The sequence below is a fragment of the Melozone crissalis genome, unplaced genomic scaffold (assembly GCF_028551555.1).
Source record: "Melozone crissalis strain CALT ecotype California unplaced genomic scaffold, PUWL_Pcris_2 ptg000008l_1, whole genome shotgun sequence".
NCBI lineage: Eukaryota > Metazoa > Chordata > Aves > Passeriformes > Passerellidae > Melozone > Melozone crissalis.
The window spans coordinates 6,719,280-6,746,288 of NW_026535786.1; the positions used below are offsets into that span (position 1 = coordinate 6,719,280).

Genomic DNA, 27,009 nt, shown 5'->3' on the forward strand with positions numbered 1-27,009 from the left:
ACTTATCACCCAAAAAGTAAAAATTGAGATTAAATACAAAACATCTTCAGCATGAAATGCATTTTTCCAGATGAAAATCACAATAAAAAATTGAAAGAAGAAAGAGATTAAGAAAAGAAACACTGGAATGGGTTCAGAAATAATGTCAACCTTATTCTGGTTCTTTAGGGAATTATCCTTGCCCCCCCTCTGCTCACTCAGCAGCATACCCCCTTCTGAAAGGCCTGGACATATCCATACAAGTCTTTGCCATTGAAAGAAGACCTTGTTTTCTGAAAAAGCTCACAGGTAAGTGTAAAAACAGAGTTTCAGTGAACTCTAAGACAGGGAAGAAAATTTGGAGCCACCTGTAGGCTGTATTTACCAGTTAAATGAGCAGCTGCAAACATTAGTCCTGTTGCAAAAAAACCCCAAAACCAACTCTTTATTTGTATTCCCAACCAAACTTAATAACAAACCTCAAGAAAACAGAAGAAAGTGGAAAATACTGAATTTAAATTAATAAATTGTCAAAGGAAAGTAGTTAATAATCTCCAGCAGGAATTAAAAGATACACTCTTTCCATGTGTACATAAATATGACTAAGCACAGAAGGCTGTGTATGAACAACAAAAAACTAAGCAAGACCTGCACTTTTAATGAAGCTTAAAGAACTACAGGAAAAAAACTCCCAACCACATAACTTCATGTTTTCACATTTAAAATGAAAAGAACAAAAGATGGCTTTTAAAAGGAAATCATACTTTCCCTGCACAACATTGACAACTGTATATTCTTCAATAAAGAATGTACTATTCCAAGGAAATTTAAAGCCAGCTGATAGAAACAAGAGTTAAATATGGTTGAAAAAAAACCTAAGTACTTAAAATGAAACATTCATGAAAATGGGAATTGAGAAAGCTCAGGAGTCTGTAAGGAAACAGCAAATACACTCCAGCAGACAAGGATGACTACATTAAACACAAGTGAATCTGCAGAAAAACATTAAGAAAATATATCCATAACTTGTTTCATGCATAGATGCATAGTGAGTGCTGACTATTTTAGAAAAGACAAAAAAAATTTTCTTCTTTTTAAAATAAAATATTTAATGTTGTACAGGTTTCACTATGTAACTCTACCCGGAAAGTGATCTTCAAATTTAACAGAGGGATTAAAATGTAACCTTTTGCGTCTTATGGGAAGCCTACTAAGGCTTGACTTTACAAGAACATTCGTAATCCCTGGTGCTTCAGCTGTGGCATCTGATGAGCCCCAGAAATATCTGTCAGTGCTGGGGCAATGTCCATGAACACAGACAGACTCACTCAGGTACTAGAGTTAATTTGCAGTAGAGTGGAAGCTGTGGTGAGAACAGCTCAGGCAAACAGAAAGGAAATGCTGTGAGATAAGAAAATAATTTGAAAGTTTATCAGGGAGATTTTTTAACCATCCTTTCCATTTTAGATATGCTTTAGGGGTTTTTTACTTGAAGTAAAGATATTGTGAAACTTGCAATGAAATGATAAACCTAAAGGCTTTTCTTCAACATTGCAAAAATAAAAGCAGCATATTCTAAATAATATGCAGCGAATAGAGGCACTAAAGCTAAACCTAAGGCAAAGGTCTTGCATGGCCAGACAAGTGGGTACTATATTGGCATTTCTGCATTTTCTAAAGGGTAACAAAATTAAATTTATTACATCAAAAGAAAGGCAGAAAATACCAACCTTAACATTTAACCCTGTACATTAACTGCTGAAATAGCCTGGAGCACTCAAGGATTAGTTTTGAGCACAACAAATACCATTTGGTGTGCTAGAAGAAGTTGTGTATTGCAGCCACACAACCCCATTAAACATCTCCACTAACACAGAAATCTCTGCAACAAAGAGGCAATTTCTTGCTAAGTGAACTCTGGAACTTTTGTTGAAGCAAAATGTGTTAGAACTACAAGAAGGGAGAAACAGTTTTGACAGCATCATCTGTCATGCCATCGCTGGCAACATTCAAGGCCAGATTGGATGGGGCTGTGAGCAACTGATGCAGTTGAAGATATAAGATCATGGTTTTATATCTTACTTGGCCTTTAAAGGTCGCTTACCACTGAAATTATTCTATGGTCTGGCTAACCTCTTTTCAATGGGCACTTCTTGGACAAGTAAGGGAGGCATGGGCCTGCCATTTCACCAGCTAGAGAAAACCATTTACTGTTCTTCAACACAGTAAAAACTCTCTGTGGGTAAGTAAGAAAACAGTAGAGTTGGAGATGCCACTGTAAAAAAGAGGGGGAAAAAACAGCCTTTAATATTGCTATTTGAAAGTCTCTTCCATAGGAGAACTCTGGTGCACTATCAACCATTATCAATGAATGGAGATTTGAAATAAAAATTTCTCTAGTTCTGGAACAATGCTTTGTCTCTTGAGATGTCAAGTAAAAAAAAAAGGCTCAAATACAAGGGGAAAAATATACTATCTTAATGTTGAGTTTTGTCATTTGTATTTCTCATTCTTTCTCAATTTTCCTAACTTTAAAAAAATGGACCAAGCTTCTCAACAAAATTCACTTACTGAACTTCAGCAGGACAATCTATGAAACATACCTCTAAACTTTTTTTCGCTTTTATTCATTTTTATAGTGGTGGTGTTTTCTGCCTGAGGACAAGGAGAGGATTTTTCACCCCCCTGCTGAGCAGGACAGTACTCAGGGCTAGTATCACTGTGTGCTTGTCCTGGTCTTTCTCTTCTCTCTAAGCTGCTGGCCACTGCTGGAAATTGGATCCTCAGCAAATGTGCTTTGGTCAGATCCAGCTTGGCCATTCCAAGATTATGTTCTGCTCTTCAATGCACATGCATGAAATGTAACTCTAATATCTTGCATTCTTTGGCAATTGGATACACTGGCTTCCAGATGAAAGCCAACTGCTGTAATGCAACTTTATCCAAGTAATTAAGCTATATTCCTTCTTAACAGCTGGGGAAAGGGAGCTATAATATGGCTAGTCACATTTCAAAGTATAGAAGTAACCGAGGCAAAGATGAATAAGTACAATTATTTTCTTTTTCTTCCGTATTTTTTATCTACCTAATTCCCACAGCAGCTGGAAAAGTTAAATGTCTGAATCAGGAATCTATGTGACTGCTGTACCAAAAGAGGAGACAAGTGTTAGTACTGTGAGGTAGGAACAAGGAATAAAAAAGGGGTAAATGCTAAAAAATATCCATCACTTCAGAGACCTTCAGAAGTTACTCTTGGATTTTTCACCTGGTATTTTCAAAAAAGTGAATCTCAGAATCTGCAGCTCAGGCAAATGCGTAAGACAAGGGATACTTTTTCATAAAATCTGGGGCTGGTCATAAAAGTTAGGTCTATTTCAACGTACTATGAAGCCTCCCACAATTAGGAGCAAAAGAATAAAAAAGTAAATTTAGTTATCTGAGCTTCCAGGAGTTGCTTAGGTGCAGTTTTTCAAAAATTCCTTTAGCTATTGCCTGCAGAGACAGACGCTGGCTCTCACAGTGTCTCTCCCCCTCACACTCTTTCTGTAGCTAAAGCTCAGCTCCTCACCTCACAACAGGCACTGAGCAGCAGCGCACTCACAAAGAGATAAAGCACAAATTCTTTCATTGTAGTAACTTTTTAACCTCTGCAGTGCCAGCTGCTCTAATCAAACTGTAATCAATGAGCTCTGAAGGGAGCTGGTTAATCGGCTCGCTTGAAAGACTGAAAGCACATGAAACTTCCAATTGGTTTAACACTTTCCCAGGCACTGTTGTGAGGCAATAGCTGCAGAGGTACTGCAATGCAGCACAGCTCAGCTTGCAGACCATTGACACAGAATATTTTTCAAAAATCTTAAGGCTACACTTCACCTTTTCACACTGCTGTGGGGGAAAGGAAGATGAGCTTTTGAGACTAAAATGTGCAATAAAGCTTTTTAGCAGCTTTATTAGGAGACTAGAACTCTCTTTGTCCCCACTTCCAAGCTGTGTCTTCCAGGGCCAATTGTCACTATTTCCACCAAAGTTCCTTTATCTTCAAAAATATATTGTAGCTTAACTGAAAAAATGTTGTTTTCTTTTTCTTAATTCCTTCCACAATGCACTGTACTTGCAACTTTTGCTGTTAAACTACAAAATATGTCCTGATGAAAAACCTGGAAGTGTAAAATGTGTTTCCCTGTGTGGTATATATTCCATTTTAATTTACACTTAATTGTTTAGTAGGGACACACTGATCCATCCTAAGATTATTTTCCAGGCTCAGGTTTTTATTTTGAATTTACTTCAAATTTGTGCAATATTTTAAAAGAGATCTGAGAGTTGTTAAGCTGTTGAGGAAAGTCAAAATGCTTCTGATTATTAAGAAATTGGAGTACAAAGCTAAATATAAGTGATTGGTTTGTCTTCTAATTTTGTGCTAAGTAGCTTTTGGTCCCTAAATTATCTTTAATCTCATACCAACTACAGGCAGAAGATGTGAGTTTCACAAGAATATGAAAGGTTACCTTTTTGAAGCCTGTGGGAACTAGTTAGTGTAGACTGAATACATCAACAAACCTCCATATAAACTACATCCACAAGGATTATTAAGAGATCATGATGCTTAACATTCATTCTCCCCCATTTACACAATACATGTGTACATAACATACAGTACACAGGTTATTTTCAGTTTTTTAAATAAAATAAGGAATCACTAAAAAAGCCCTGTTGGCTGCCATTCCTAAATATGTACTTCTACCGCTGAGCTCTGATTTTTTTAACTTTTGTGATTTGTTTTCCTCTTGCTCTCAATAATCTATCCCTAATTTTGCTCACAGAATTTAAATTTGTTTGGATTTCTATAATGCTTTGCCTCTTCTGTTTCTCAGAGAGAAGAGGGAAATAAAGGTGGTGAGTGTAAATGAAGAAAAAAAGGGACTGAGGAGCAAAACTGAGGAATTCGTTCTCCGTTTATACTATCCCTTTTATTTCCATTCAACAACTTTACATGAAATCACTGTTTGTCTCTTCTATCCTCCCTTTATTCACTGTATCTGTGCTCTTTTACAGCATTTTCACCCAGACCACTTCCATCTGAGGGATGTGCAGTGTGGTTCAGCTGAGCACCATCACCAACCACAGATCTGACAGCATTCAAAAAAATGTCATGATGCTATTCTGTTTTGTCTGAACTCCTCTCTGCATTTGTGCATTCCAAACAGGATGACAAAAAAAAGCACCACAATATTGATGGGAAAAGCTATTCAAACTGATGGCAAGCACTAGGGTTTGTCTTATTTTTTTTGTAGGAGTTACCATTCTTACGAGATTTTTTGTCAAGTCTCTACACATAAATGTGAAGGAAGTTCATATGAGGCTTTGAATGGGATTCTGTTTGAAACAAGGAAAGGGACATTTAAACTTTGAAAGCTGTTTCTATAATATTTACCTTATTTTCTTCCCACAGCATAGCATATTATTTATTTTTTGAGAAAATACCAATAATCATATAGGAAGCTTTCCTTCATTGCATAAAATAAACATTCTCTACTCACAATTTTAATTGCTAATCACCAGCTTGCTTACAGTATTGACTGGTAATACATCATCATCACTCAATACCTGAAATATCAATAGCTAAAGGGTTTGTTGAATGTTGACTTTTTTTTTTTGCAACGACATCTAATGGCTTAATAATTGAAGGCATTTTTAAAAAGTACTGATTAACATTTGTAGTGACTATTCTTAGATCTCCCCAGAAAAACCTGAAGTTGTAGTAACAACTCAGAACTTTTAGTGAGAAAATGGAAGAAGCTACCAGCCAACTTAGCTTATGTACTTTACTAGATTTGGAAGGATTTAAAAGTGAGAAGCCCCTGAGGGAAGGACAGCTGCACAGTTCTAAGACTATTTTATGACTATATTCCAATATACACAACAAGATAAGATATAGTAAATAAGAAATCAGGTATAAATTTCAAATAAAGGACAAAAAGAGTTCTGCAATAACTTTAGAATAAAACAAGTATTTAGTCTCATATAGAGTGTGTTTGTCTTTCTATGTAGCCTATAAATCTTTACATAACCTTTTGTGAAGGTTATGTAACCCTTTAGAAGTTTTTTCATCTTTCTTTGTTGTGAGGGAACTCTCAGGAAACAAATGTTTCATTTTACATTTGACTTATGCAGTTTGCATTAACCAGAATCTCAGATTAAAATTAAATATTTCAGCTGTAATATAACACATGCTGGACAACTATAGACAACGACCCTCACTACCTTTAAAGATTAAATAACTTACTATAAAACAACAAACTTTTGGGCCCTGTTCCTCACAAGCTTCACTCATAGTGGTGTGTTTTGAGCTATTTGGCAGAAACAGAAAACTGGCTTTGCTTCACTGACAAGAAGTGATGCAGCTGGGACTAGTCTGCCCTCAACAGGGGCTTTGGTGAATGGAGTAATGACACAGAATAAATAGAATACATGGAATAAATATCCAGAATAATACCTGATTGATTTCATCAGTATCACTTGAATTGTATGTTCACCAAAACTAAATTTGATCCAGGACTGAGCTGCTAAAATGTAGGGTACAAATATGTCAACTAGAAGTTCAATCCTAATAGGAAAAAGCTGTCAAGCAATGTAATTTTTTGTGTATTAACAATGGCATGGAACAACTGTGACATGCCACTGATTGCTACAAGTACCCAGACACCATGGTGATAATTGCAGTGCAAAATCACCAGACAGCAAACAAGATTGCTGGAACTAATAGGAACATGGTTTCATTCAGAGCCCAATGCAGAGCTCTATCTGTAATGGAATTGCTTTTCAACACTTCTTTGAAATAATGCTGATTATTACTCATGCATTTTTATATTAATATGTTCCATTTATTTAACTGAAGATAGATACTTTCAATTTCATTTGCCCTCATCTGCCCATTTCTAAGTTGGCCCTCTTGGCCCAACTTATTCTGCTTGGTGACTCAAGCACAGATAAAGTAATAAATGGATGCTTGATTCCAGATCTGAAGCACAACTGTACATTTGACTAAAATAGAAGCTCCTTTTCTACTTGATTGCTATCATCAGGATACAAAGAAATTAAAGAAAGTATCATATTGGATAAATTCTGGAAGTACTAATTCACTTCCCTAAAAAAACCTGACTGACTGAGCATGTTATTAGAGCTGTTGTTTCACCTATGAGACTTGCATATCTCCTAGGCTGGGCACAATCAGGCAGAATCAACTTGTGAATTGAGCTAGAACTGCTTCCTGAAAAATGATAACACGGTGTCAGCAAATCTTCACAGCCAGTTGTACTTGCTGAATGAATCTAGCAAAGACTTTAAAGTAATAACTACTGAAGAGAAAAGTCGCCTTGAGTTCCAATCAGAAGGTAATATTCCTCTCACAAATCCCGTGAGAACCTCAGATAGTCATCTGGGGCACTGATCATGGACAACAAGGAGCCTTGTCCTTTAAATCTGAACTCCAAATCAATCAGTGCCTACTTCTGCCCACTGAAACTAGCTTAACTTCTAGAATGCTAAATATTTGACAGCAAAATTTGAATGAGATGCATCCCACCTTAAATGGCTTGCATTTTGCTGAATTTCCTGCTGATGCTTTTATTTAGAAAGCTGTCATTTTCTCTAATAAGTAGTTGTTATCCAGGCCTAATTGCCCTGAAGGTACAAGGATGCTGTCATCCAAAAATAATAACGGGAGCTCTACACATTCTGCAGGAAGCATTTATCCTTGTCTAATTCTAATCTGACTGAAGCAATGGCAGCTCTTCCTGGCATTTCTGGTCTCTCTTAACCTATCTTTTGCACTACCTATTTCCAGGAAGAGACTAGAAATGAACATAAAACGAGCACTAATGAGGATAAAACGAATAACTAAGTGTTGATTACTGTGTTGTTGTTATATGCACACTTAAAGAGTGCTCTGTGACAAAAGTACAGCCATTTCCTTGGGACAGAATGGCCACTTTGATTTTCATCCCAGATGACTGCTGATGATAGCTACAGCAGCCTCACCCTGTGAAATGAGTGGCTCCAGAGCTCTCCTCTTTTGCCATGTGCCTGGCAGGTGGTTGTTTCACTTACCCTCTGGCTGGTATTGTGCTATGATGGTTACCGTCTGCCCCGCTCCTTTGAGCGCAGCCGCAGCCTGCTCGTGGGTAGCACCGCGGAGATCAATGCCGTTCACCTGCGCAGGGAACCGAGACAACAGCAGCTATGAGCAGCTTGACATGACACAGGGAGACAGAAGGGGGGGGGGTCTAAATACCCAATGGATGTAAAGGTCAGATGGATGCCCAGGTGCAGAAGCAGAGTACAAAATCAAAAGGGCTGAGAGGAAGCTTCCTATGATCAGCAAAGAGGACACACACCAGTACCACTCACCCCATAGTTTGACTGTGCTTATCCATGCAGATTCTCTGACCACTATTTTTGGATGTTTCCTGCTCTACTGAGTTTGCATTTCCGGTTATCTCTTCATCAAGCAATATCACTTAATATATTAAGTTCAAAAGATAAATTTTCAGTGATGCTTGAAGGTCACTGAAGAATACTGCAAGCAAAGAAGCTGCTCCTTCAGTCAAACTCTGCAGTTAGTAGCATCAGGAAACCCAGAGATACATAAAGCGTGTCTAACAAAAGCTGCTGGCTGCAGAACTTTTAGAGCAAAAACCCCATCTACTGTTTTCTGTTCATGCAACCCCTCTGACTATTTCCTGGAAATATCCTGTGCCTTGCACACAGCAGCAATGGAGTTGCTATCAGGCACAGCTTCCTCAACTTTGGCTGTCCAATATCCACACAGATTTCCATACGGTTTCTCTTTCTCAACCATTTTTGGCTGCACAAGAAATAGGGAAATCCATCCCTAAAACCCAGAGGCAGTTTCACAACTCTTTGGATTTCTTTTTGTGATACATACTTTGTCAGCAGCATCCTAAAGAAGAGACAGAATTCACATACAGATTTATTAACTGATCCAGTAACTTGAATCCTGCTTTCCAGTGGGAGCATTACTGTCTGGCTGTACTGAAGTATGTGAGATTTCTTTTATTTACATATTTATGTTTGCATTTATGTATTTGTTTATCTTATGGATTTATCTGACTTTCCTCTAACTTCTACAGGTTTCCAATTGATAATATTTTAGTGAAGAACAGGAAAATTTTGATATGTAACAACCTCAGCAGGACAGAAATCCAGTTTTGATTATTGAGGAAAAGAAAAAGAAAGGAAATAAAGGGCAGGGAGAGGAATGGGAATCATGCCATATGAAGCAAATATGCCAAAACACTAGACCCAAATCCTCACCTAGAGCAAATATTTATGTTTATGTTTACCAAGTACCATTGCAGGATGGCTAAGCACATATTAAAAAGAAAGGTTTTTAAAATTTAAACAACTTTTTAAGGATTACAAATAAAAATTTGATTCCATAGAACTTTTTAAATAACAGCTATTGAGTCTGCTATGAATATATTTATTTGGCTCAACAGCATTTAGAAACTGGCCCATCTTAACTTGCTGTCTTTGATAAAATTTTAGAGATTATGCTGTTTTGCTGTTTTGAGAACACAATTATTATTTACCATGGAATCACAGAGTCATAGAATAGTTTGAGTTGTAAGGGAACTTTAAAACACCTCTGCAATGAACAGGGACATCTTCAACTGGACCGTGTGGCTCAGAGTCCTGTCCATCCTGACCTCAAATGTTTCCAGGGATGGACCTCCTGCCACCTCTCTGGGCAATCTGTGCCAGTGTCTCACCACTGGCATCATAAAAAATTTCTTCCTTAGTTGCATGACAAAATTTAGTCCTTACTAGTATGTAAACAACATTTAGATTATTACTATTAGAAAAACTAATTTGTGATAGCATTTATATAAAGCCCAGGAGACAGCACAGCTTCTGATCCAGAAGACTGCATGATGCTGTAGAACTGATGACTGTACATAGAAATTATGAGCATGGGGCAAATACAACATGATAAACTTCATAATTTAATACAGGAGTCCTCAGTTGTCCCATCTCCCTGGGATGTTATAATGGCTGGTAGAAGCTTTCAAAAAAATGAGCCAAAGGTTCAAAAGCTTTCATTAAAGTTGTGCACTGATGCCTCTGGGAAACACTCACTGAAATTCAGTTTAGCAATATATGTCCTTAGAGAGCAATAATTAAGTGCATTCTAAAAGAACAAAAGGAGAGAAGCAGAACTTTCAGTGCCATAAAAATCTACCATATTTTAATCTGCAACAGTGAAAATACATAGAGAGGAAGATGATGTCAACTAGGACTTTGCAACACTTGTTGAGAATTCCAGCTTCCTGTAAGGAGCACAAATTAGGGTACTGCTGTAGAAAAAGAGGTGCTGTTCCCTACCTTTCCTCAGTCCTGGTGTTATGACACTTGATGCTGCATTGCATTGAGCACAGATGTGCCAGCACTACAATTACTCAATACCTAAGCACAAAACTGAGTTTTGTGAAGTGTGAGCAGAATTTCTAAATTTAAGAACAGTGCCTATGTCATGGCATAAAGGAAACATCAGCCTTGATTCTGCGTCTGAAGAAGACAACTCTGAAGCCAAGTAACCTTCCCTTTAAGAGAGAGCTTTGTTTTTATCTGTGTGCTTTTCCCTTTCGTAACTGAAAGGAAAAAGAGTCCCACAAAAGCACAGGATAATCTGAAGAAAAGTTTAAAGGAACACTTATGAATTCCTAAGTTCCTGAGCTGGGGAGATGTATATGGATTATGTCACCTGGTCAGCATTAGAAGGTCCCAAGGAAAAAAAAAATATTTTGTTCAGGCTTAAGCTGAAAGACTATGGGAGAACACAAGCCTTTGTTAAGCAATACAGGAAAACATTGCAGTGGTCTATGAAGTCGTGTTAATAGCACAGAAGATTTAAACATCACTAAAAAATCCCAATAATCTCTCTATAGATAAAAGGAGAGAATGCATGAAAGAATAAGGAAATCACATGTTTATTCTCCTCTGAGAGACAATAGTTCTACGACTGTGTGAATTAATAAGGACAATCCTATTAACACATAAAGATGTGCATATAGGACAGGAATTTCACTTAAGTTGTTATACAAATATTTTTCACTTCTCCACAGAAAAGCAAGATGCCAGCTGAAATGAACATTTCAGCTGAAATGGCAGCTGACTACGTTTTGCCCTTTGCACCCTTGGTCTAGAAGAAATGATTGCCTAAGGTACAAACACAACACATTGCAGTGAATGAATTTTCCTGAAATTAATTTCACTTTTATATTAGGATATAGCTGGGGATAGACACTTGAAGAAGACTTAGAGGCCTGAGTGGCTGAAATCAAAAGAGCATGGAAAAGAAATGTCAGAGAGAAAATAACAAATAAATTCTATCTTCTGCAATTTTATCAAGATCATAATCAAGCTAGGCAAACCAGATTAAGCAATGTTGACCAGGGAAATGACCTGACCACATTTAGGTTGCCAAAACAGTGATCTCCCTCTTGGAGACACACTGCTGAAGAAAAAAAAAAAAAAAAAAAAACCATTGCTAAATAGGGAGGGAGAGTTCTCTTTGCATGTTATTTTATTCACCAACAGTGACAGAATTTCACTGTAGGATAATAGGTATTAAATTTAGAAATTACTTATAATCTGGTCTGACTTACTAAAGAAAAAGAAGAGTAGATGCTAACTTGATTTCTGGATATCATTTCCCCCTATTTAAAAGCAAATATAATCAGCTTCAAAACCTTCTAGTTGAAAGTCAGCATATTCACGTAGCAACATTAAATCTTTACGAAAGGCACCATTAGTAAACATATTTTAATCAAATTTTTACCATCAGACCAAAATGAAGAAGAATTTGGACAGAATAAAATAAGTAATACTCTGTCTTGTCTCTTTCTCCAAAGCAATTTTAATTTAATGTCTCATAATAATTGTGTGCAGTAACATTTTTCTGTGATATGATTTCATTGCAAATTGTTAAATCTGATTGAAACTACTGTTTTTAATTAATTTAACATAATTTATGTGAAGAACAATCAGTAAAAGAAAATTTTAAAAAATCAGAAAAAGGTGCAAATGTGCACAGGAAAGTTTAATAAACATCAAAGGTGTTTTGGTTTTTGATTTGTTTTTTTTTCTCTTCTATAATAAATGGACTTGCTCCTTTAGAATGTATTATACAATAAGCAAAGTAGCTGTTCTGAGCTTGACTGCACAGCCCTGATGTCCTGGCCCAGAATGAACTTGACTGCACAATTTCTGATGCCTAACTCTAAAATGAATTTGACATAATGGAAATAAGAAGAGCCTGCAGCTTCTACTGAAGTCTGTCTCTTCTGTGTTTCGAGCTGGCAAAAAGCAGTTCGAAAGCTTACAAACAAAGAGGAGTGCAGCAATTGGAGATTAGAGATGAAAACTCTAGAGTCAAAACTAAATTGAAATGGAGAAAAAGATGCAACAATAGCTCACAGTAATTACTGGGCCTTTGCTTCTGTTGACTCTAAAGCATGATCTTCTTAATTTAATACTGAATCATAATTGAAATGAAAGATCAGATTTACTTTTAGCATAGATTGAGCTCTTCTAAAATTGGAAGAGTTATATACCCTCTAAAATATTTGAGTGGCCCATATTAATAGAAATTCGATTATATTCTGAACTTTTTGCAGTTTGGTTGGCTCCTATAAACTGAACATGATTTCTATGTAGGTTATTCAAACAGAAGTTAGCAGAATAGTCGGATTTACTTTGCCATTTCTTTCTTTAGGCCACCTTATTTTGTGTTCATACTGTAGTTAAATGAATACTTGGAACCAAATACCTTGTTGGATTGGAAAAGAAAGGAAAAGCATATAATTTTCCTGAGAAGGAAACATAAAGGTTTTCTGTCCTTTACTTCTTTAAGTTGTCACTGACATAGTTCATGCTTTTATACACTAAATTAAAAGGTGAAGGAAAGGCATTCTTTTACCCAAAACAAACAATAGAGCAGAGTTTTCAAATTCTGTCTAAATTCTTCTATTTTTGAAAACATAAAATAAGAGCTTTTGGTGACTGAGAAAGCAAACAGAAATAATGACAACTGTTTACAGCCAGAATTCACATTGTTTGCATTAAGAGAAGAAGCAAAATCCCCTATTTTCTGCTTTAATTCTGCACATGATCAAGTGCTGTCAAGCACATCATCAAGAGATGAGAGCAAAGCTGGGCCATGCTCTCCAGCAGTCCTGTTTAGTCACTGGGAATGTAAAACAAGGAACATTGGAAAAAACCCATCAGGGATGATCTGCCGTGAACATGTCTGAGGAAAAGCTTCCTCACAAGCAGGTGGAATAACCCCTCTACACAACAGCCCCCCACACCTCTTGGCAACTCATACAATCCACCAAAAAGCACAATTCTAAGAAACCAGGACATGCTGCCAAAGTACAGCTTTTCAGCAGCTTTTTGTAAGGCAAAGATGCTGCACATCCAGCCTGAGGCCAAGGCTCTGCTGGAAGAGCTGGGGAAGCAAAAGGGGCTCAGCACCATGGACACTGTGGGACATGGCTGGGGGTGGCACCCAGCAGGGGAAATGTTGGTATGGGACAGCCTTTGCCTTGTTACTGAAGGGAAGGAAGAGAAGGAGAAGGAAGGAAGGGAAGGAAGATTAGGAAGTGGTGGAAGGAAGTTGCGGAAGGGAGGAAGGAAGGAAAAGAGAGAGGAAAGAGAGAGGGAGGGAGGGAGGGAGGGAGGGAGGGAGGAAGGAAGGAAGGAAGGAAGGAAGGAAGGAAGGAAGGAAGGAAGGAAGGAAGGGAGGGAGGGAGAGAGAAAGAGAGAGAAAGAGAGAGAAAGAGAGAGAGAAAGAGAGAGAAAGAGAGAGAAGTCTTCACTTTCCAGCTTTTGCTGTATATTTTCAGGCTAGATTTATTACTTTTCTCCCGCTTTCTCAATTCTGATCTGTTCTGAGCCTACACTTTCTATTGTTTAGTTAGAGCAGCACAGAGAAGCAAAGTGGTTTTCTCATCCTGAACTCTGCTGAAAACACAGGATCATGTCCCATCTGCTTTTCTCCATGCCCAGCACCCTCCTTCTCTATTTTTATGGGCCAGCAATTTCAGTGACCTTTTCCTTGTCTGACTACCTTAGAATTACAATTTTTGCCTCTGGTAACTGGTCTTTATGCTCTGAGGAGCTGGACATTCTAGAGGTAAATTCCTCTCTCTTTGGAAAACAAGAACCACTGTGGGGGTATGAGCTGTATCATGCCTTTTTCTGCCAGGAACTTCAATGAGGCAGCTAAGCCAAAAGAAAGGGATATCAAAACATATTTGGAGCAGAAAAAAAATTTATGTTCTTGAAGAGGTGTCTTGCACACACTGCCTTTTACAGTAGGAACCAACAAGACTTATGACTCACCAGACCACATGAATCATTCCAAACAGCACCTGTTAAGCCTAGAACCATAGGCAAAGACTTATGTTTTAATCCAAACTGTACAGAAATTTCGATACAAGATCTGCTTCCCATGTGATTGTAGCTTTTATGAATGATGCCAGATTTGCAAACTTTGAGACTGAGATAATTTCACTGAATGACATCTTAAGAGTCATTTCCCCTCAATTCATCAGAATTCCTCAAAACTACTTTAATGAATAAAACTAGTTTAAGAAGTAAATGACACCTTGTGAAAAGGATGCATGGACTTACTGGAGCCTTAATGGACAAGAGAATTATTTTATTCAGATCTCTAAATAGCTACCAGCTTGTTCAAGTACCCACCTGAACTGGAGGTGATTCAGCAACTGCAAGGTGATCAATGGAATTTTGTCATATTACTAAATGGTAAAGTCAAGATGTACCTTTTGCATATTGAACCAACTGGTACTACCTGTGAAAAATACCTGTTGGAGTACTATACTAGCTAATAACACAAGCCAGTGTCTGTCAGCTCATTTAAAAATAAATATAAATAATATTTTTCATCCATTTTATACATGAAGCATCCATCAAATACAATTGTTAGCAAGAGCATCCGTTATTGTTAAAATGGAGAGCTCATAATTAGCTCTTAAATTCAAATCTAGTTGCTACTTTTTAATTTTTTCTCCTTCTATGTGGTCACTTAAACCCTTTTATGTTCCTGCCACCACCTAATTTCATGGATCTCACTACAGTGTCATCTTTTCAAGCATTCCTTCTCCCTTGCAGTTCCTGCTCTCTTTCTACTCTGTATTGGTAAAATATCAAACTGTCCCTCCTCCCTCCTACATCTTTTATTCACATACAACTGTTACTTCCATTCACTTTCCTGCCTTTCTGAAATATCCCTCTTTCTCTCTAATTCTGTTTTCAGCATTTGTATTTTCTTGTCTCTTGCTCTCATCCTTAGTCATTTAGACATGCCCCTTTTAGTAGCATTTATTCCATATACCTTGGTGTCCAGTACATCTAAAAAGGTACTTTTCCTTATTCAGTAACTGTTTCCTAAATTAACTTTCACATTTGCAAGCACAAGTGAATGGATATAACTAAGCTGGCGTTGTTCAGTTTTACTCATAATGCCACAGGGGTTTTGCTTCACATTTGAATTTCAAAGGATAGTATAAGCAGAAATAATGATTGAAACTCTCTTGCTTCTGAAATAAGGTAAAGGTTTTCATTTTAACAAGCTCCTTATACCTCAAAGATGATAAGAACTTAATTTCAGCTGAAGTCAACAAGAAATAGGTACTCAGGAACTGAAATAAAAAGGCAAAACAATTTTAGTGGCTGCCTAGAGACAGAAGCGACCCTGAGCACTGAGTTAGAGATTAATTCAAAAATTGAAATCCTTGCCTTGAGGTGTTTGATCAATCCTTGCTTGATAGGTGTTTTCATATTTCCACATCCAGAGAATGGCTCTGAGGCTGTGAGAGGTGAGATGGCCATTGGCTTATGCCATGGCAAATCCATACTGAACTCAACCCAGTGACCATGAGGCAACATGTCAATGGCTGAAGGGTAGACTGTCTTACTGGAATGATGTAAGTAAATGTTCAGTGCTCACGTTTCATACTAGAACTCCCTGAATCACATTAATTTGTGGTTCTACAGATGAAGATTATGACACAGACACTTTGAATAGACAAAGCTTCATACTCTCATATAGACCATGTTTTTTATAACCAGTGGAAAGGAAATAGCTCTTGTATTCTCTGAGTGATTTTGTTCCCATTCTGATGGCTTGCTTGTTCAGATTCAGGGTATATCTAACTTGTTTACTAAAAAAGATCTCAAGAATCTCCTCGCACAAACTATTGCAGATAACCCTTCAATACCCTATTTAATGGATGGCCAATTTCTATTACTTTGCAGCTTGTGTCATATGATAATTTTTTTAATCACTTCGAAACTGACTGAGCAGAATGATTCCTGAAGACTAGTTAGTTTGAGCACAAGGCAAAGGTCCAGCCTGGGGCAAAGTTCTGTATGAATAAAGCTCATGGATTTTAGCCACTGTGTCCAGCAGAAGCAGCTTGGCTTTCACTTTTTCACTGTTAGCCTGGCAGTGCAGAAACACTGAGGGGTGAAAACCTCCTTACAAATCTTCAGTGTATCAGATGTGATATAATTCTGCTTGACAGTGTTACACCAAAATTTGCCAAGTCAGAATGTTTGAACTGAATGTGCACTCCTCCTTAAACTATAAGGAGCTGAAGAGCAAGCAGTCTGGCATGAGACCATTTTTACTCACTGAGGCAATAGCAAAATGAAGATTTTAGAGGCAACTGATGATTTAATCACAACAGAAATATAGAGCCTCTACTCTAGGCCAGTTTACTAGCTGTATAAGACACAGAACTGACAGGTCTGATAGCCAACACCCTTGGGGAAAAAAAGATATACCTTATTTAAAAGAATTGTTGATATAATTTATTAGCTTCTGATCGCATGCTTGAAATGCGAGAGTTAAGTTAGGAAACAGTTACTGCATCAAGACAATTCCACTGTATGTTACAGATTGCAGAAAGATGTGGGTGAGGAGTTGTGGTGATGAGACAGAAATCCAGCTGGAAGACAAATTCCTAAATTAATGACATGAAATTATGCAGCAGTATATGCAGCGTTCCTGAATATCCTGAATATTTTTTTCCCCCTGGAATCTCTATTAAGGTTGTATTTTTGAGTAATCTATTTTATTTTGAAGTCCCAAAGTGGCCAGTCTACGAGCTTCTCTGGCAATACAACCACTTGCTCTAATTACAAAATAAATGCCTCATATTTTGAGGCTGGGTATGTCTAAGTTCCACTTCCAGCCATCAGATTAGATATATTTACCAACAACACTGAAAAACAGTTTGCTACCAGCTCACCTCCCCAAGATTCACTATTTCCAGATGGAAGTGTTAACACGGACATGGTTCATATTGCATTAAAATGAATTTTTACTATCAAGGGGAATGCTAGGGTTTTTCTTCCATGAGTTCTAAACTTCACAGTCTCATGGAAAAAGAGACTTTGTTCCAGTGTTTGCACCCAGCTTCTCTTCACCAGGTTCCCAGCTGCCTACTGTACCTTTAAATCTCTCTTCTTGTACAAGGAAGTTGCATGGGTGTCTCAGTTTTGTGAAATGTTTTTGGCTCATCATGATGACAGTGAGTACTGAACATATGTCTGCATGCATTGTGAGGGGTGAAACTGAGTTTATCTGGAAAAGGCAGAGCACTGTGCACCCAGATGATCCCATATAGACATAAACCCACATCCCCAAATCCCAGAATTCCCAGAGTTGTCAGCAATATCTGAACTTATATTAAACAGCTGTTTTACCCTGGATCTTTCCATTAGATCTCACCCTGACAACATCTTCACTTTTTTCTGCTTTTCTCTATGTTTTTGGGAGGCTTAGACATGCTACTCCATGAAGATGTTGATAGGTAGATTACAGGGGCTGCAAGTTTGCAGTAAAATGACATTTATGACTTCTTCTCTGTGACTAATGCTCTTTCAGGAGGAAAATTATATTTGGCAAGTTATTCTTGAAAAATTCATCAGGAATAGTACTCCTTCTTCTGTTGTTTTCTAAGTATCTGCAAATATATTGACTGTTTGTCCCAGAAATTTTCCCTGATAACTGGGCAACATATAACCCCAAATATTCCTCCAGTTCTTGAATAAAATTATGAATGGCCTGAATTGAATGGCTCCTGAAGTATATGAGAATCAACTTCATCTAATTACAACATCTAACTCATCTAAGCTCTAATTTGATTTTGCCTAAGTCCACTTCAAAGACTTTTCTGTTTCTTCATAACTGCCCTAAATGGATAATTGTGGATCCATCTCTTTTTAAAGAAAGAACAACAACAAAAAAATCAGTAAAGGTTTGAACTCTCACTTTTAAACAATCTTTTTTCCAACTCTTTGGGAAATTAATTTCTTGCTTGGTTTTCTATTTTTATCAAACATAATATTTTCTTGATGCCTTTCCTAATTTTTGAAAGTACAGCTCATTTTACATTTTGCCCTTCTGAATTTCCCCCTGGATTCTACCTAACATTTATAAATTTTTAAGACTTGGGCTGTTATTACCATAGTGACTAATTCAGCTTTCACTTTCTCAATGTTGATTACTTGACTTCCACAACTGTGACAGCACAGCAAACTAGTTTTGAAGTTCATGTTACTTCCTAATTTCCTTTCAGCACAAATTCATAAAAATTGCCTCTATACTATATAATTACTCAAGGGCAAGTTGTCTTTCTCCTTAGAAATATTTAGTGGACTAATCTGTTTCATTCTCCCATTTTTTGGCTATTTTTCTTGACTGGTGAGAATAAAACCTAGAATTATCTGACTTATACTTATTTTCTATATTCTCCGCCAAAACCGGATTAATAAATGCTTGGTCAGTTTGGATGGAATTTATTTCAGTAAAGGGAAGTTATACTAAATTCTCTACAATATATGAAAAGAAATAAAAATTTTTACAGAAAAATGGTCATCTGACTCAGGTAAAATGTGTTCTTTAGGGCAAGGTAAGTTATGGCTACAACTTTCTTTTAGCTACAGAGGGGGCCTGAAGGGTTATATACTCTGTGCTTCCCAACATAAGCAAAGCCTGAATTCAGATTAATCCACTAAATATTGCTAAGGAGCTTAATCTACTTGTCCTTCTAGTTGGTGTGATCCCATTAACATAAGACAATGCCTGTGCTCTCAGCTCCTTTCCTCTCCAGAGGTTTTCTTTTTACAGATCTGTCACCTAAAATACAGATCTGTCACCTAAATATATCACCTACAATCAAGTATTGATCCTTTGGATATATTTAGCAACACATTCTTGCGCGATTTTGAATCACATTCTACTTTAAAAGAGTCCAGTCAGGTGCACTGATTTGCCCATTTAAATCACTGCTCTGATTATATACAATATGTAAATCAATGCTCTGATTGTACACCAAGCAGTGCTCTACGCATTACTACAAAGCAAGTTTACACAGTTAACATACTGACTAAGTAGGATTAATGCTAAAAACACTACAGAAGTCTATAGAACATTTCAGCTAAAGGCCACAGAAACTGATGGACTGTCCCATGCCTGAGGACATTCCTGCACCACTCACACCACCACGGGGAAGAAAGCATCCTAAGGATATGGTCAGTGCCTCTGCAAATAATTCCTGCAGGGCAAAGGGAATATCTGTTGCAGTCCTGACACTCTTACACAAAAGGGACAAACTGGTGATCCAAGAGGAAAAGATACCAGGCTCTATAGAGATGTTTCAAACATTTTCTGAGACAGCTGTGTTTTGGAAAAAAGAAAATCTGAGAAAGAAAACCAAATGGTATTTGCCATTTATCATAGTTTTGTAACTAGGTAACAAAATGCACTATTTGCCCTGAGCAGTTTTTCTGCTTTTACCAGGAACAAAATAACCATTTTAAATTAGAAAGCTGAAAGCTTCTCTGTACCAAAGGAAAGGAAGTCAGTCTGAAGGTCAAATAAAACTGCAACAAACATAGACCATTAATATTTGCTGTAAGTAAGCACAGAGTTCTTACATTCTATCCTGCTCTATATGCACATTTTTGGAGTAGAAATTGAAGAAGGCTCTGTTTTTTCAAATGCATATTGTATTTTTGGCCACAGGTGTGAGTGAGAAGGTGGGTAGGAGTTGTGTGGGAGGAACCAAGTACAAAGAAATGTTTAAACTGTTCATAAAGAATAGCAAATGTTTCACCAAAAAACAACAGCAGGACGATGCACAGACACAAGATGAAATCCGATTAAGATAAGATCCCTCTGCAAGGAAGAACCTTGTATAAAACAGTAGAGACAATAGTGAAGTGAGATGCTCAAATACTGGTGTTGCAAACTAGGTTTATACAGTGCCACAATACCAGTGGCAGAAAACCCCACAGAGTATCTGCACCAGCCCCTTCCCAACCCGTAGTTGTTTAATTCTCAGAAAGCAGCATGGGAAAAAAAATAGTGTCTTTCCCCATATAGGAGTACATCCTGATACTACACCAGATCAACAGGAAAATCACACAGAATGCTTTGGTTAACTTCATTCACCTGATTCAGGTTAGATGAGAGGGGAAATGGAAGTATTATGACTAGTAGTACTATGTATGTCTTTGCAATGCAGCCTGTTCTTTTTCTACTCCTTCCTGCTGCTGTTGAGCAATGACCCATCAGAAAAGTTGTTTTATTCCCTTAAAGTAACCTGTGGATGCATTGCCTGGGAGCAGTCATCTTGCCCCAGAGCAAGCAGTCTACTTTTCCCCTTGATTCTACTTTCAGGCTCCAAGTCACGCTGCATCCAGCCATTGTGAACATAAAGCATTTCTACAGGAGAATGAAATAAAACTTATACTGCCTTCATGGTTCACAATTTTATGTTACTTTTATTTGTGACTAAGGAAGCATGATAGCTGAAAAAGTAAATATATATCAAAGGGGCAAACTGACATGAAATGTGAGATGCAGTTTAAGACACCTAAATATAGACATGAATGCATGTGGTGCTTAAGCTTAAAAGTCAATACAAGTACTATAGCTTAGGGAGAAATTCAGCCTGCTCTATACAGCTCACAGTTGGCCACCTGAATGTCCTCTCACTTCCCTTGACATTAATGGCAACCAGACACCCAGCAAACATGAAGATGTCTATTTGTAAGTATCTTAATCTGAGGTTTAACCTTGCACAAAGACATAAAATTCAGTAACTTCCAAAGTTAAGATTCAAATGCAAATACTTGCTGTTAATTCCTTATGCCTATTAATTCACAGTAATTCTCCCATTTGTACACAACTTGATGCAGCCTTACAGAAAATGATGAAACTGTTTGAAACAAAATGTCATCATAGGAATTCAAGGAGCAATATGCACTAACTATTTCTGTGAAACTGTAAATCTGAATTTTGCTGCTGAACTTGCATGTGTAAACTAATTGCCTCTGTTTTAGGTCCTGTAGCTATTGAAAGAACTCCCCACTGGGCACTGAAAATGTTTTGAAGCATTCAGGCTAGAACACCTGAAAGAAAGTCTTATGTTTTATCAAGGTTTTAATTTAAGATTGTAATCCAAAAAAACCACAACAATGTGGCAATGTTTCTTTGAAAACGACTGTATTGCTTCTCCTGCCTCCCCAGGACTTTTCCCTAAAAATGGCAATGTATTCACTATGTACATACTTCTAAAAATTATAGGACTTTCTGTCAGGGTATATGCACAATGGGTGGCCATTTTATGCATGTGGCTCATGAAAAAAAATTGTTCTAATGCAGGTGGTTTTGACTAATCAGCAGTGGTTTCCCATTGCTGTTTTAATAGGAAAAATATCCATTAGCTTTGGGAGTGGAAATTAAACCTGCAAGAATAGCATCAAGGAACATTACATTTTATTTTTATTGAAGACTCCATTCTCATAACAGATGGAGAACTTGGGGTTAGATCTGAGTTCAAGCAGCCTCTAAACCTGGCCCAGACTCCTAAAATGATTTTAAACAAATCATTTAACACACTGGCACCTCATTTCTGCTGCTCTACAATGGAAATGATTTTTCCATGGATATTCTGAACTGTTTCCTTTGGCCTATAAGTATCTGAGATGAAAATTAATCTGAGTGTGGACATGTACTAAATCAAGCATTAACGTCAATTAGAATTCAAAAAGCTACTTGATAATAGTTACCATATACTTAGTTTGAGGAAAATACTACATGGGAGGATATTGTCTAGTACAGTGATGAATTTACATTGGTGATGTGTGTGTGTTACTTCATTTTAAAGACATTCAGAAATGAGAAAAAAAATTTAGTTGGGTGGTGACTGTAAGGAGTATAATGAATTGTACTCCTTAATTTTATTTTAGGAAAACACTATAAGGGAGGAACCCCAGTCATCTCATGAGCATACCACAGAAATTAATTTTTGGGCTATTTGAAACGTTTTACTGTCCAACACAGATGATTTTCCATGATTCTTCAATTGACATTCAAGGTTCCGATAGGATTCATTTGTTTTCTCTGCACAGGAGCATTGAGAATATGAGTCTTTTTTCTGAGGTATTTTGCAAGCATTTCCAATTTACTGAAAACAGGAAAAACCTGTTATCCCCTTTTTTCCTGAAGTTTCAGCCAAAGGCAGATCGCTGCCATTACTGATCCCGGGCCGCCACCTGGTGGCATTTGGGAAAAATAAATTCAAATTTCACTCGTCTATGGGGCCAAGGCTGCAGCACCGTCCTTCCCAGTGCTCCCGGAGGGCTGTAGAGTCGGATCCCTCCGTCTCACATCCCGACAGTCAGGCAGAAGGAGCGGCAGAGATTATGGGATTCGTCCAAGCCTTGTAGGCTGACTCTGGGATGATGTACACACCCCCAGTGTGTCTCTCCAAGGCAATGCTTATAAAGGAAAAACCCTGCTGGGTCTCACTGGTGGATTTGCAGTCTGTTTTAGGTATTTTTGTAGGTACATTCCAAAAGGTGAGAATACACAGCTCTCAACCAGTCAACATTGCCTTATTTACAGCACAGGCATGAATTTGGAGAGAGCCCGTGATCCTCACTGTCCTGGGAGCCTGAGGCTTAGGAAAATGAAGCAGCCTGCCTATGGTCACACAGAAGGACACCAGATAAATTGATTAAATTGAATGAATTGAATCATAGGACAATCTGGGTTGGAAAGGGTCACCTTTAAAGGTCACCAAGTCCCACTCCCCTGCAATGGGCAGGGACAACAATCAAAGGAGTAGCATTCTGACAGATAATAAATATTACAGGGATTGGCCAAAAAGCAGGTCACATCGCATTGTAAAGGTGGCAAAATATCACAATAGAAGAACTCTTGTGGCTTCACTGTAATTTTGCAATACCAATCTCGTAAGAAATAAAATTCAGATCTCTAAATCACTTACTATGCTTCCTGTCTGTAAGAAATTTAACCAAGCTTCATCTGATTAGAAATAGCAGCTTGTTCCTGCTAATCAGATTTGTCATGTTTTGAGAAACAAATGGGAAAAGTATTTCTGTAGGGAAATAGTTGTTTCTGAGGGATGAGACAAGAAAGAACAAACATAGAGAAACAGACATTTTTTCTGCAGTTCTTATAAAACCAAGGTGCCTGGGACCCTTCACTAGAAAATGGTACAAGATTAATGAGCCCTGTGCATGAAACTTTTTTTCTGAATATGGCAAAATGGATCCATAATAGTTATTTGTGATTAAATAAATAACAAGGGCCTGACTGGGTGATTGCCTGGGGATATGTACAGAGTCTAATTTAGTAATAATTTCCATCCCTCTCTGCTCAATGAACAAATAAACAACTCTTGCATGACAAGTAAATGCTGATGCAACACTAGTAACGTTAATTAGAACCTTATGGAAAATGCCACTACAAAACAGAAAAAACAGAGTTAAAAATTTTACTGTGGCTGTAACATACAATTGTAAATATATCCTGCTTAAAAAGAAAAGAAAATGGACTTTTAAATTTGTATTTGAACTTCTGGATTTTTGAATACAATGTACTGTGAAAGGCTTTCATCTCATTAGTCTCTGTTAGTCAGCCCTATTTTGCTGCATCTAACCAAAGAAAAATAAATTGCATAATTGTCCTGAAGAAACTTCTGTTTCTATTATTTGGGTGTGTTGTCAGTGCTCTTCCTGACACAGGCCTTTTACTTCTTTATCTCTTCATAAGGATAACTTTATAAGAATCTACTTGGATTTTCTTGCAATTCCCTAGAAACTTTCCACTTGGACAGCTCTTTAAAGCACTCTTGGGAGGAAAGGGTTAAAAGCAGCAGAGTGCAGAGGAGGATGCGAGATTCCAAGAGACCTTGCAGGTGGGAATGCTGAGGATGAGGCCTGGAGAATATCAGTGCGGGAATATTCCCCTTAGATTATGCTCACTGCTGTCTGTCCTCTGTTTTGAAAAACAGAATTTCTGTTTAGAGATAACGTAGGTGTCTGAGGGACTTGGAGGCACTCTCAGGGACCTGCCTGAGCTCCCTGCTTTGGGAGAGAGAAGATCAGAGCTCAGAGATCACAGAAAGCACAGAGATCACAGCATGGTGGCAAGCTCCATGTGTGCGGGCCCTCAGTAAGTGGGTGCAAAGAGCAGCCCTGCCACCCCTCAGGGTGGGCTCAGCCTGATGGTTCCTGTGCTCCCACTCCTGTGTCTGCCCAGGTGCTGCTTTGGGAACCTCTGGTTAGTGAGGTAATGAAATAAATTTACTGTTTTGCATTTCAGATGTAGTCTTGTGGTGCTATGCCTGCCTGCCTGTGTGGACTCCCAATAGGACCCAACACCCTTTACTTGCTCTTGCTCATTTTTTCTAACACTTTTAAGGAACAGGTCTAGATAAAACACACTGTTGTGATCCTCACGATGTCAGGTTACTGCCTCCCTTTGGTGATAACTTATCCAGATTTTCTATATATAGCAAAACACCTCCAGCCACTTCTTTACAACATTTTACAAAACTTTGAAAGGTGTAAGTCAAATTCACTTTGACAATCCAAGCCAAGCCAAGACAATCCAAAGCAATGTAGGAAAACCATATGCAGCTTTCTTATGAATTTAAACATTGACCAGGAAAGTGTTGAATGAACACATTACAAACCATCCAGGCTGAAGCCATCTTCCATCCTCAACTCTAACTAAATTACAGCCAGGGATGCAGGATTCACAGGGAAAGAAGGCACAACAGTGGGAAGCAGTGTGATACCGCAGCCTAGTGCATCCACCATTTATCTGGGATAAATAATTCCTGCATTTCAGCTCTTTGCCTTAAGGCTATTGTTGTGTTTCACATGAAACAGTCACATCTGCATCAATTTGGGATAGATTTTTTTTTTTTTCTCCTGTAAGGAATGTGAATAATGTCAATGGATATTTAACTACATTTTCAAGGCTTTTATTGTTATTCAAATTTCTTTATATTCAGATTATTTCAGTCAGATGTTCAATTACTTGACAGAGCCTAAAACACAAATGTTCTGGTTTTAAAATGTGTGATATCAATATATTCATGAATGAAAAATTAAAAATATGTTTTTGAGTCTAAGTATGCAAAATATAACCTCAGACTAAAAAGCATTTAATCCAATAAAACTTGAAAAGAATTTCAGAGGGATCATCAAATTCATCAGAGGCAGAGAGATAATGAACATAACCTAATTCCTCTCCTGGTGGAAGCAAGCTATTTGCTAAGCACTTGAGTGCACACTAGATGGCAGCCTGAGCATAGATTATTTCATCCTACTGCTTTTTCTCCTCCAAGAAAAGGTGAAATTGAGAAATATCCTTGGACTCAGGTGTGTGTTTTGGGAAAATTGGAACTGGATGATGGGCCAAAATATGGGATGCTTAGGTCTGCAATGTTATTAGGTCCTTCCTGAGGTGTCACTGTAGTGTAGGTAGCATTAAGTAGAGAAAAGTCTCATTCCCCACTAAATGCAAGTAACAGCAGTAACGAATGCTCTAAAACCCAAACGCAAAATAACCAAAATATTCAGGAATAAACTGTTTGCAGCTCAAATTTCACAACATGGAAACGAGAAAAATTTATTTGTGTGCCCCTTGCAGCAGAGCCAAAGAACAAGACGCAGAAGGTGGTGAGGCCAGCCCAAGAGAACACTTACAGACAAGATCTGATCTCCCCGCTGCAGCTCTCCGCTGAGATCCGCTGGCCCACCTGCGAGGATGAAGGACACGAAAATGCCTTCCCCATCTTCACCTCCCACAATGTTGAAACCAAGTCCTGTGGAGCCCTTGTGCAGGATGATTTTTCGAGGCTCTCTGTACAGAAACAAAATCATAATGTTGAGGCACTCTTACTGCATATGCATTTTTCAGAGCATCTTAAGCATACTATATTTTGCCTAAGACACAATGGCCTGCTATCGTCTAAAGAAACCACATAACAGATGACCAAGCTGTTAACAGGTGAACAGATAAGGAAGGAATCAAACAGCATTAATTTTTTTCCCTCATGGTTGAATTGAAACATCTCTATTAATTTCACCCCATTGGAGTCATCTTCACTATGTTAAGTGACAAATCTATTAAAAGAAAAACAAAACAATGAATGTATGTAATAATCTAATTTATAGCAATATTATATATCCAGACATCCAATCTTTATATAGAACTTTTTTATTTTAAATTCTAGTCTTGCTTTTGCAACAAATGAACAAAGAAAAAAATTACAACTCCAAGAAAAGCAAGGGCAGCTGTGATCCTGACAGATTTGGAGCAAATGACATTTACATGAGTGAGCTAATTCAGCAGAATCTTATTAAAAACTTTGGTTTGACACTATCAGGATCTTGCATTTTTAAGTCACATTGGAGCTTTATCACTGAACCAGCCCAAGGGGTACCTGCTTTTTCCATGCTTTTTAAAAACTATTAATTATGATAGAAATCAATAAATAATAAGAGGTATATCTCACACAGCTCTTTTCATCTGTAAATTGAAAATATGACCCAGAGGATGTAAACATAACATGCAATTTA

General features: G+C 37.7%; 1 protein-coding gene across 14 annotated transcripts in view; it reads right to left on the reverse strand.

The window, feature by feature from the left end:
- Positions 1-27,009, reverse strand: part of DLG2 (discs large MAGUK scaffold protein 2) — a 983,561-nt gene that overhangs the window by 189,600 nt on the left and 766,952 nt on the right. For all 14 annotated transcript variants that reach the window (XM_054269787.1, XM_054269774.1, XM_054269773.1 and 11 more), the window contains 2 exons: positions 26,134-26,290; positions 8,089-8,191 (listed from right to left, as the gene is read on the reverse strand). In XM_054269787.1, the coding sequence (XP_054125762.1) occupies positions 8,089-8,191; positions 26,134-26,290 (260 nt within the window). The remainder of the gene's footprint in view (positions 1-8,088; positions 8,192-26,133; positions 26,291-27,009) is intronic.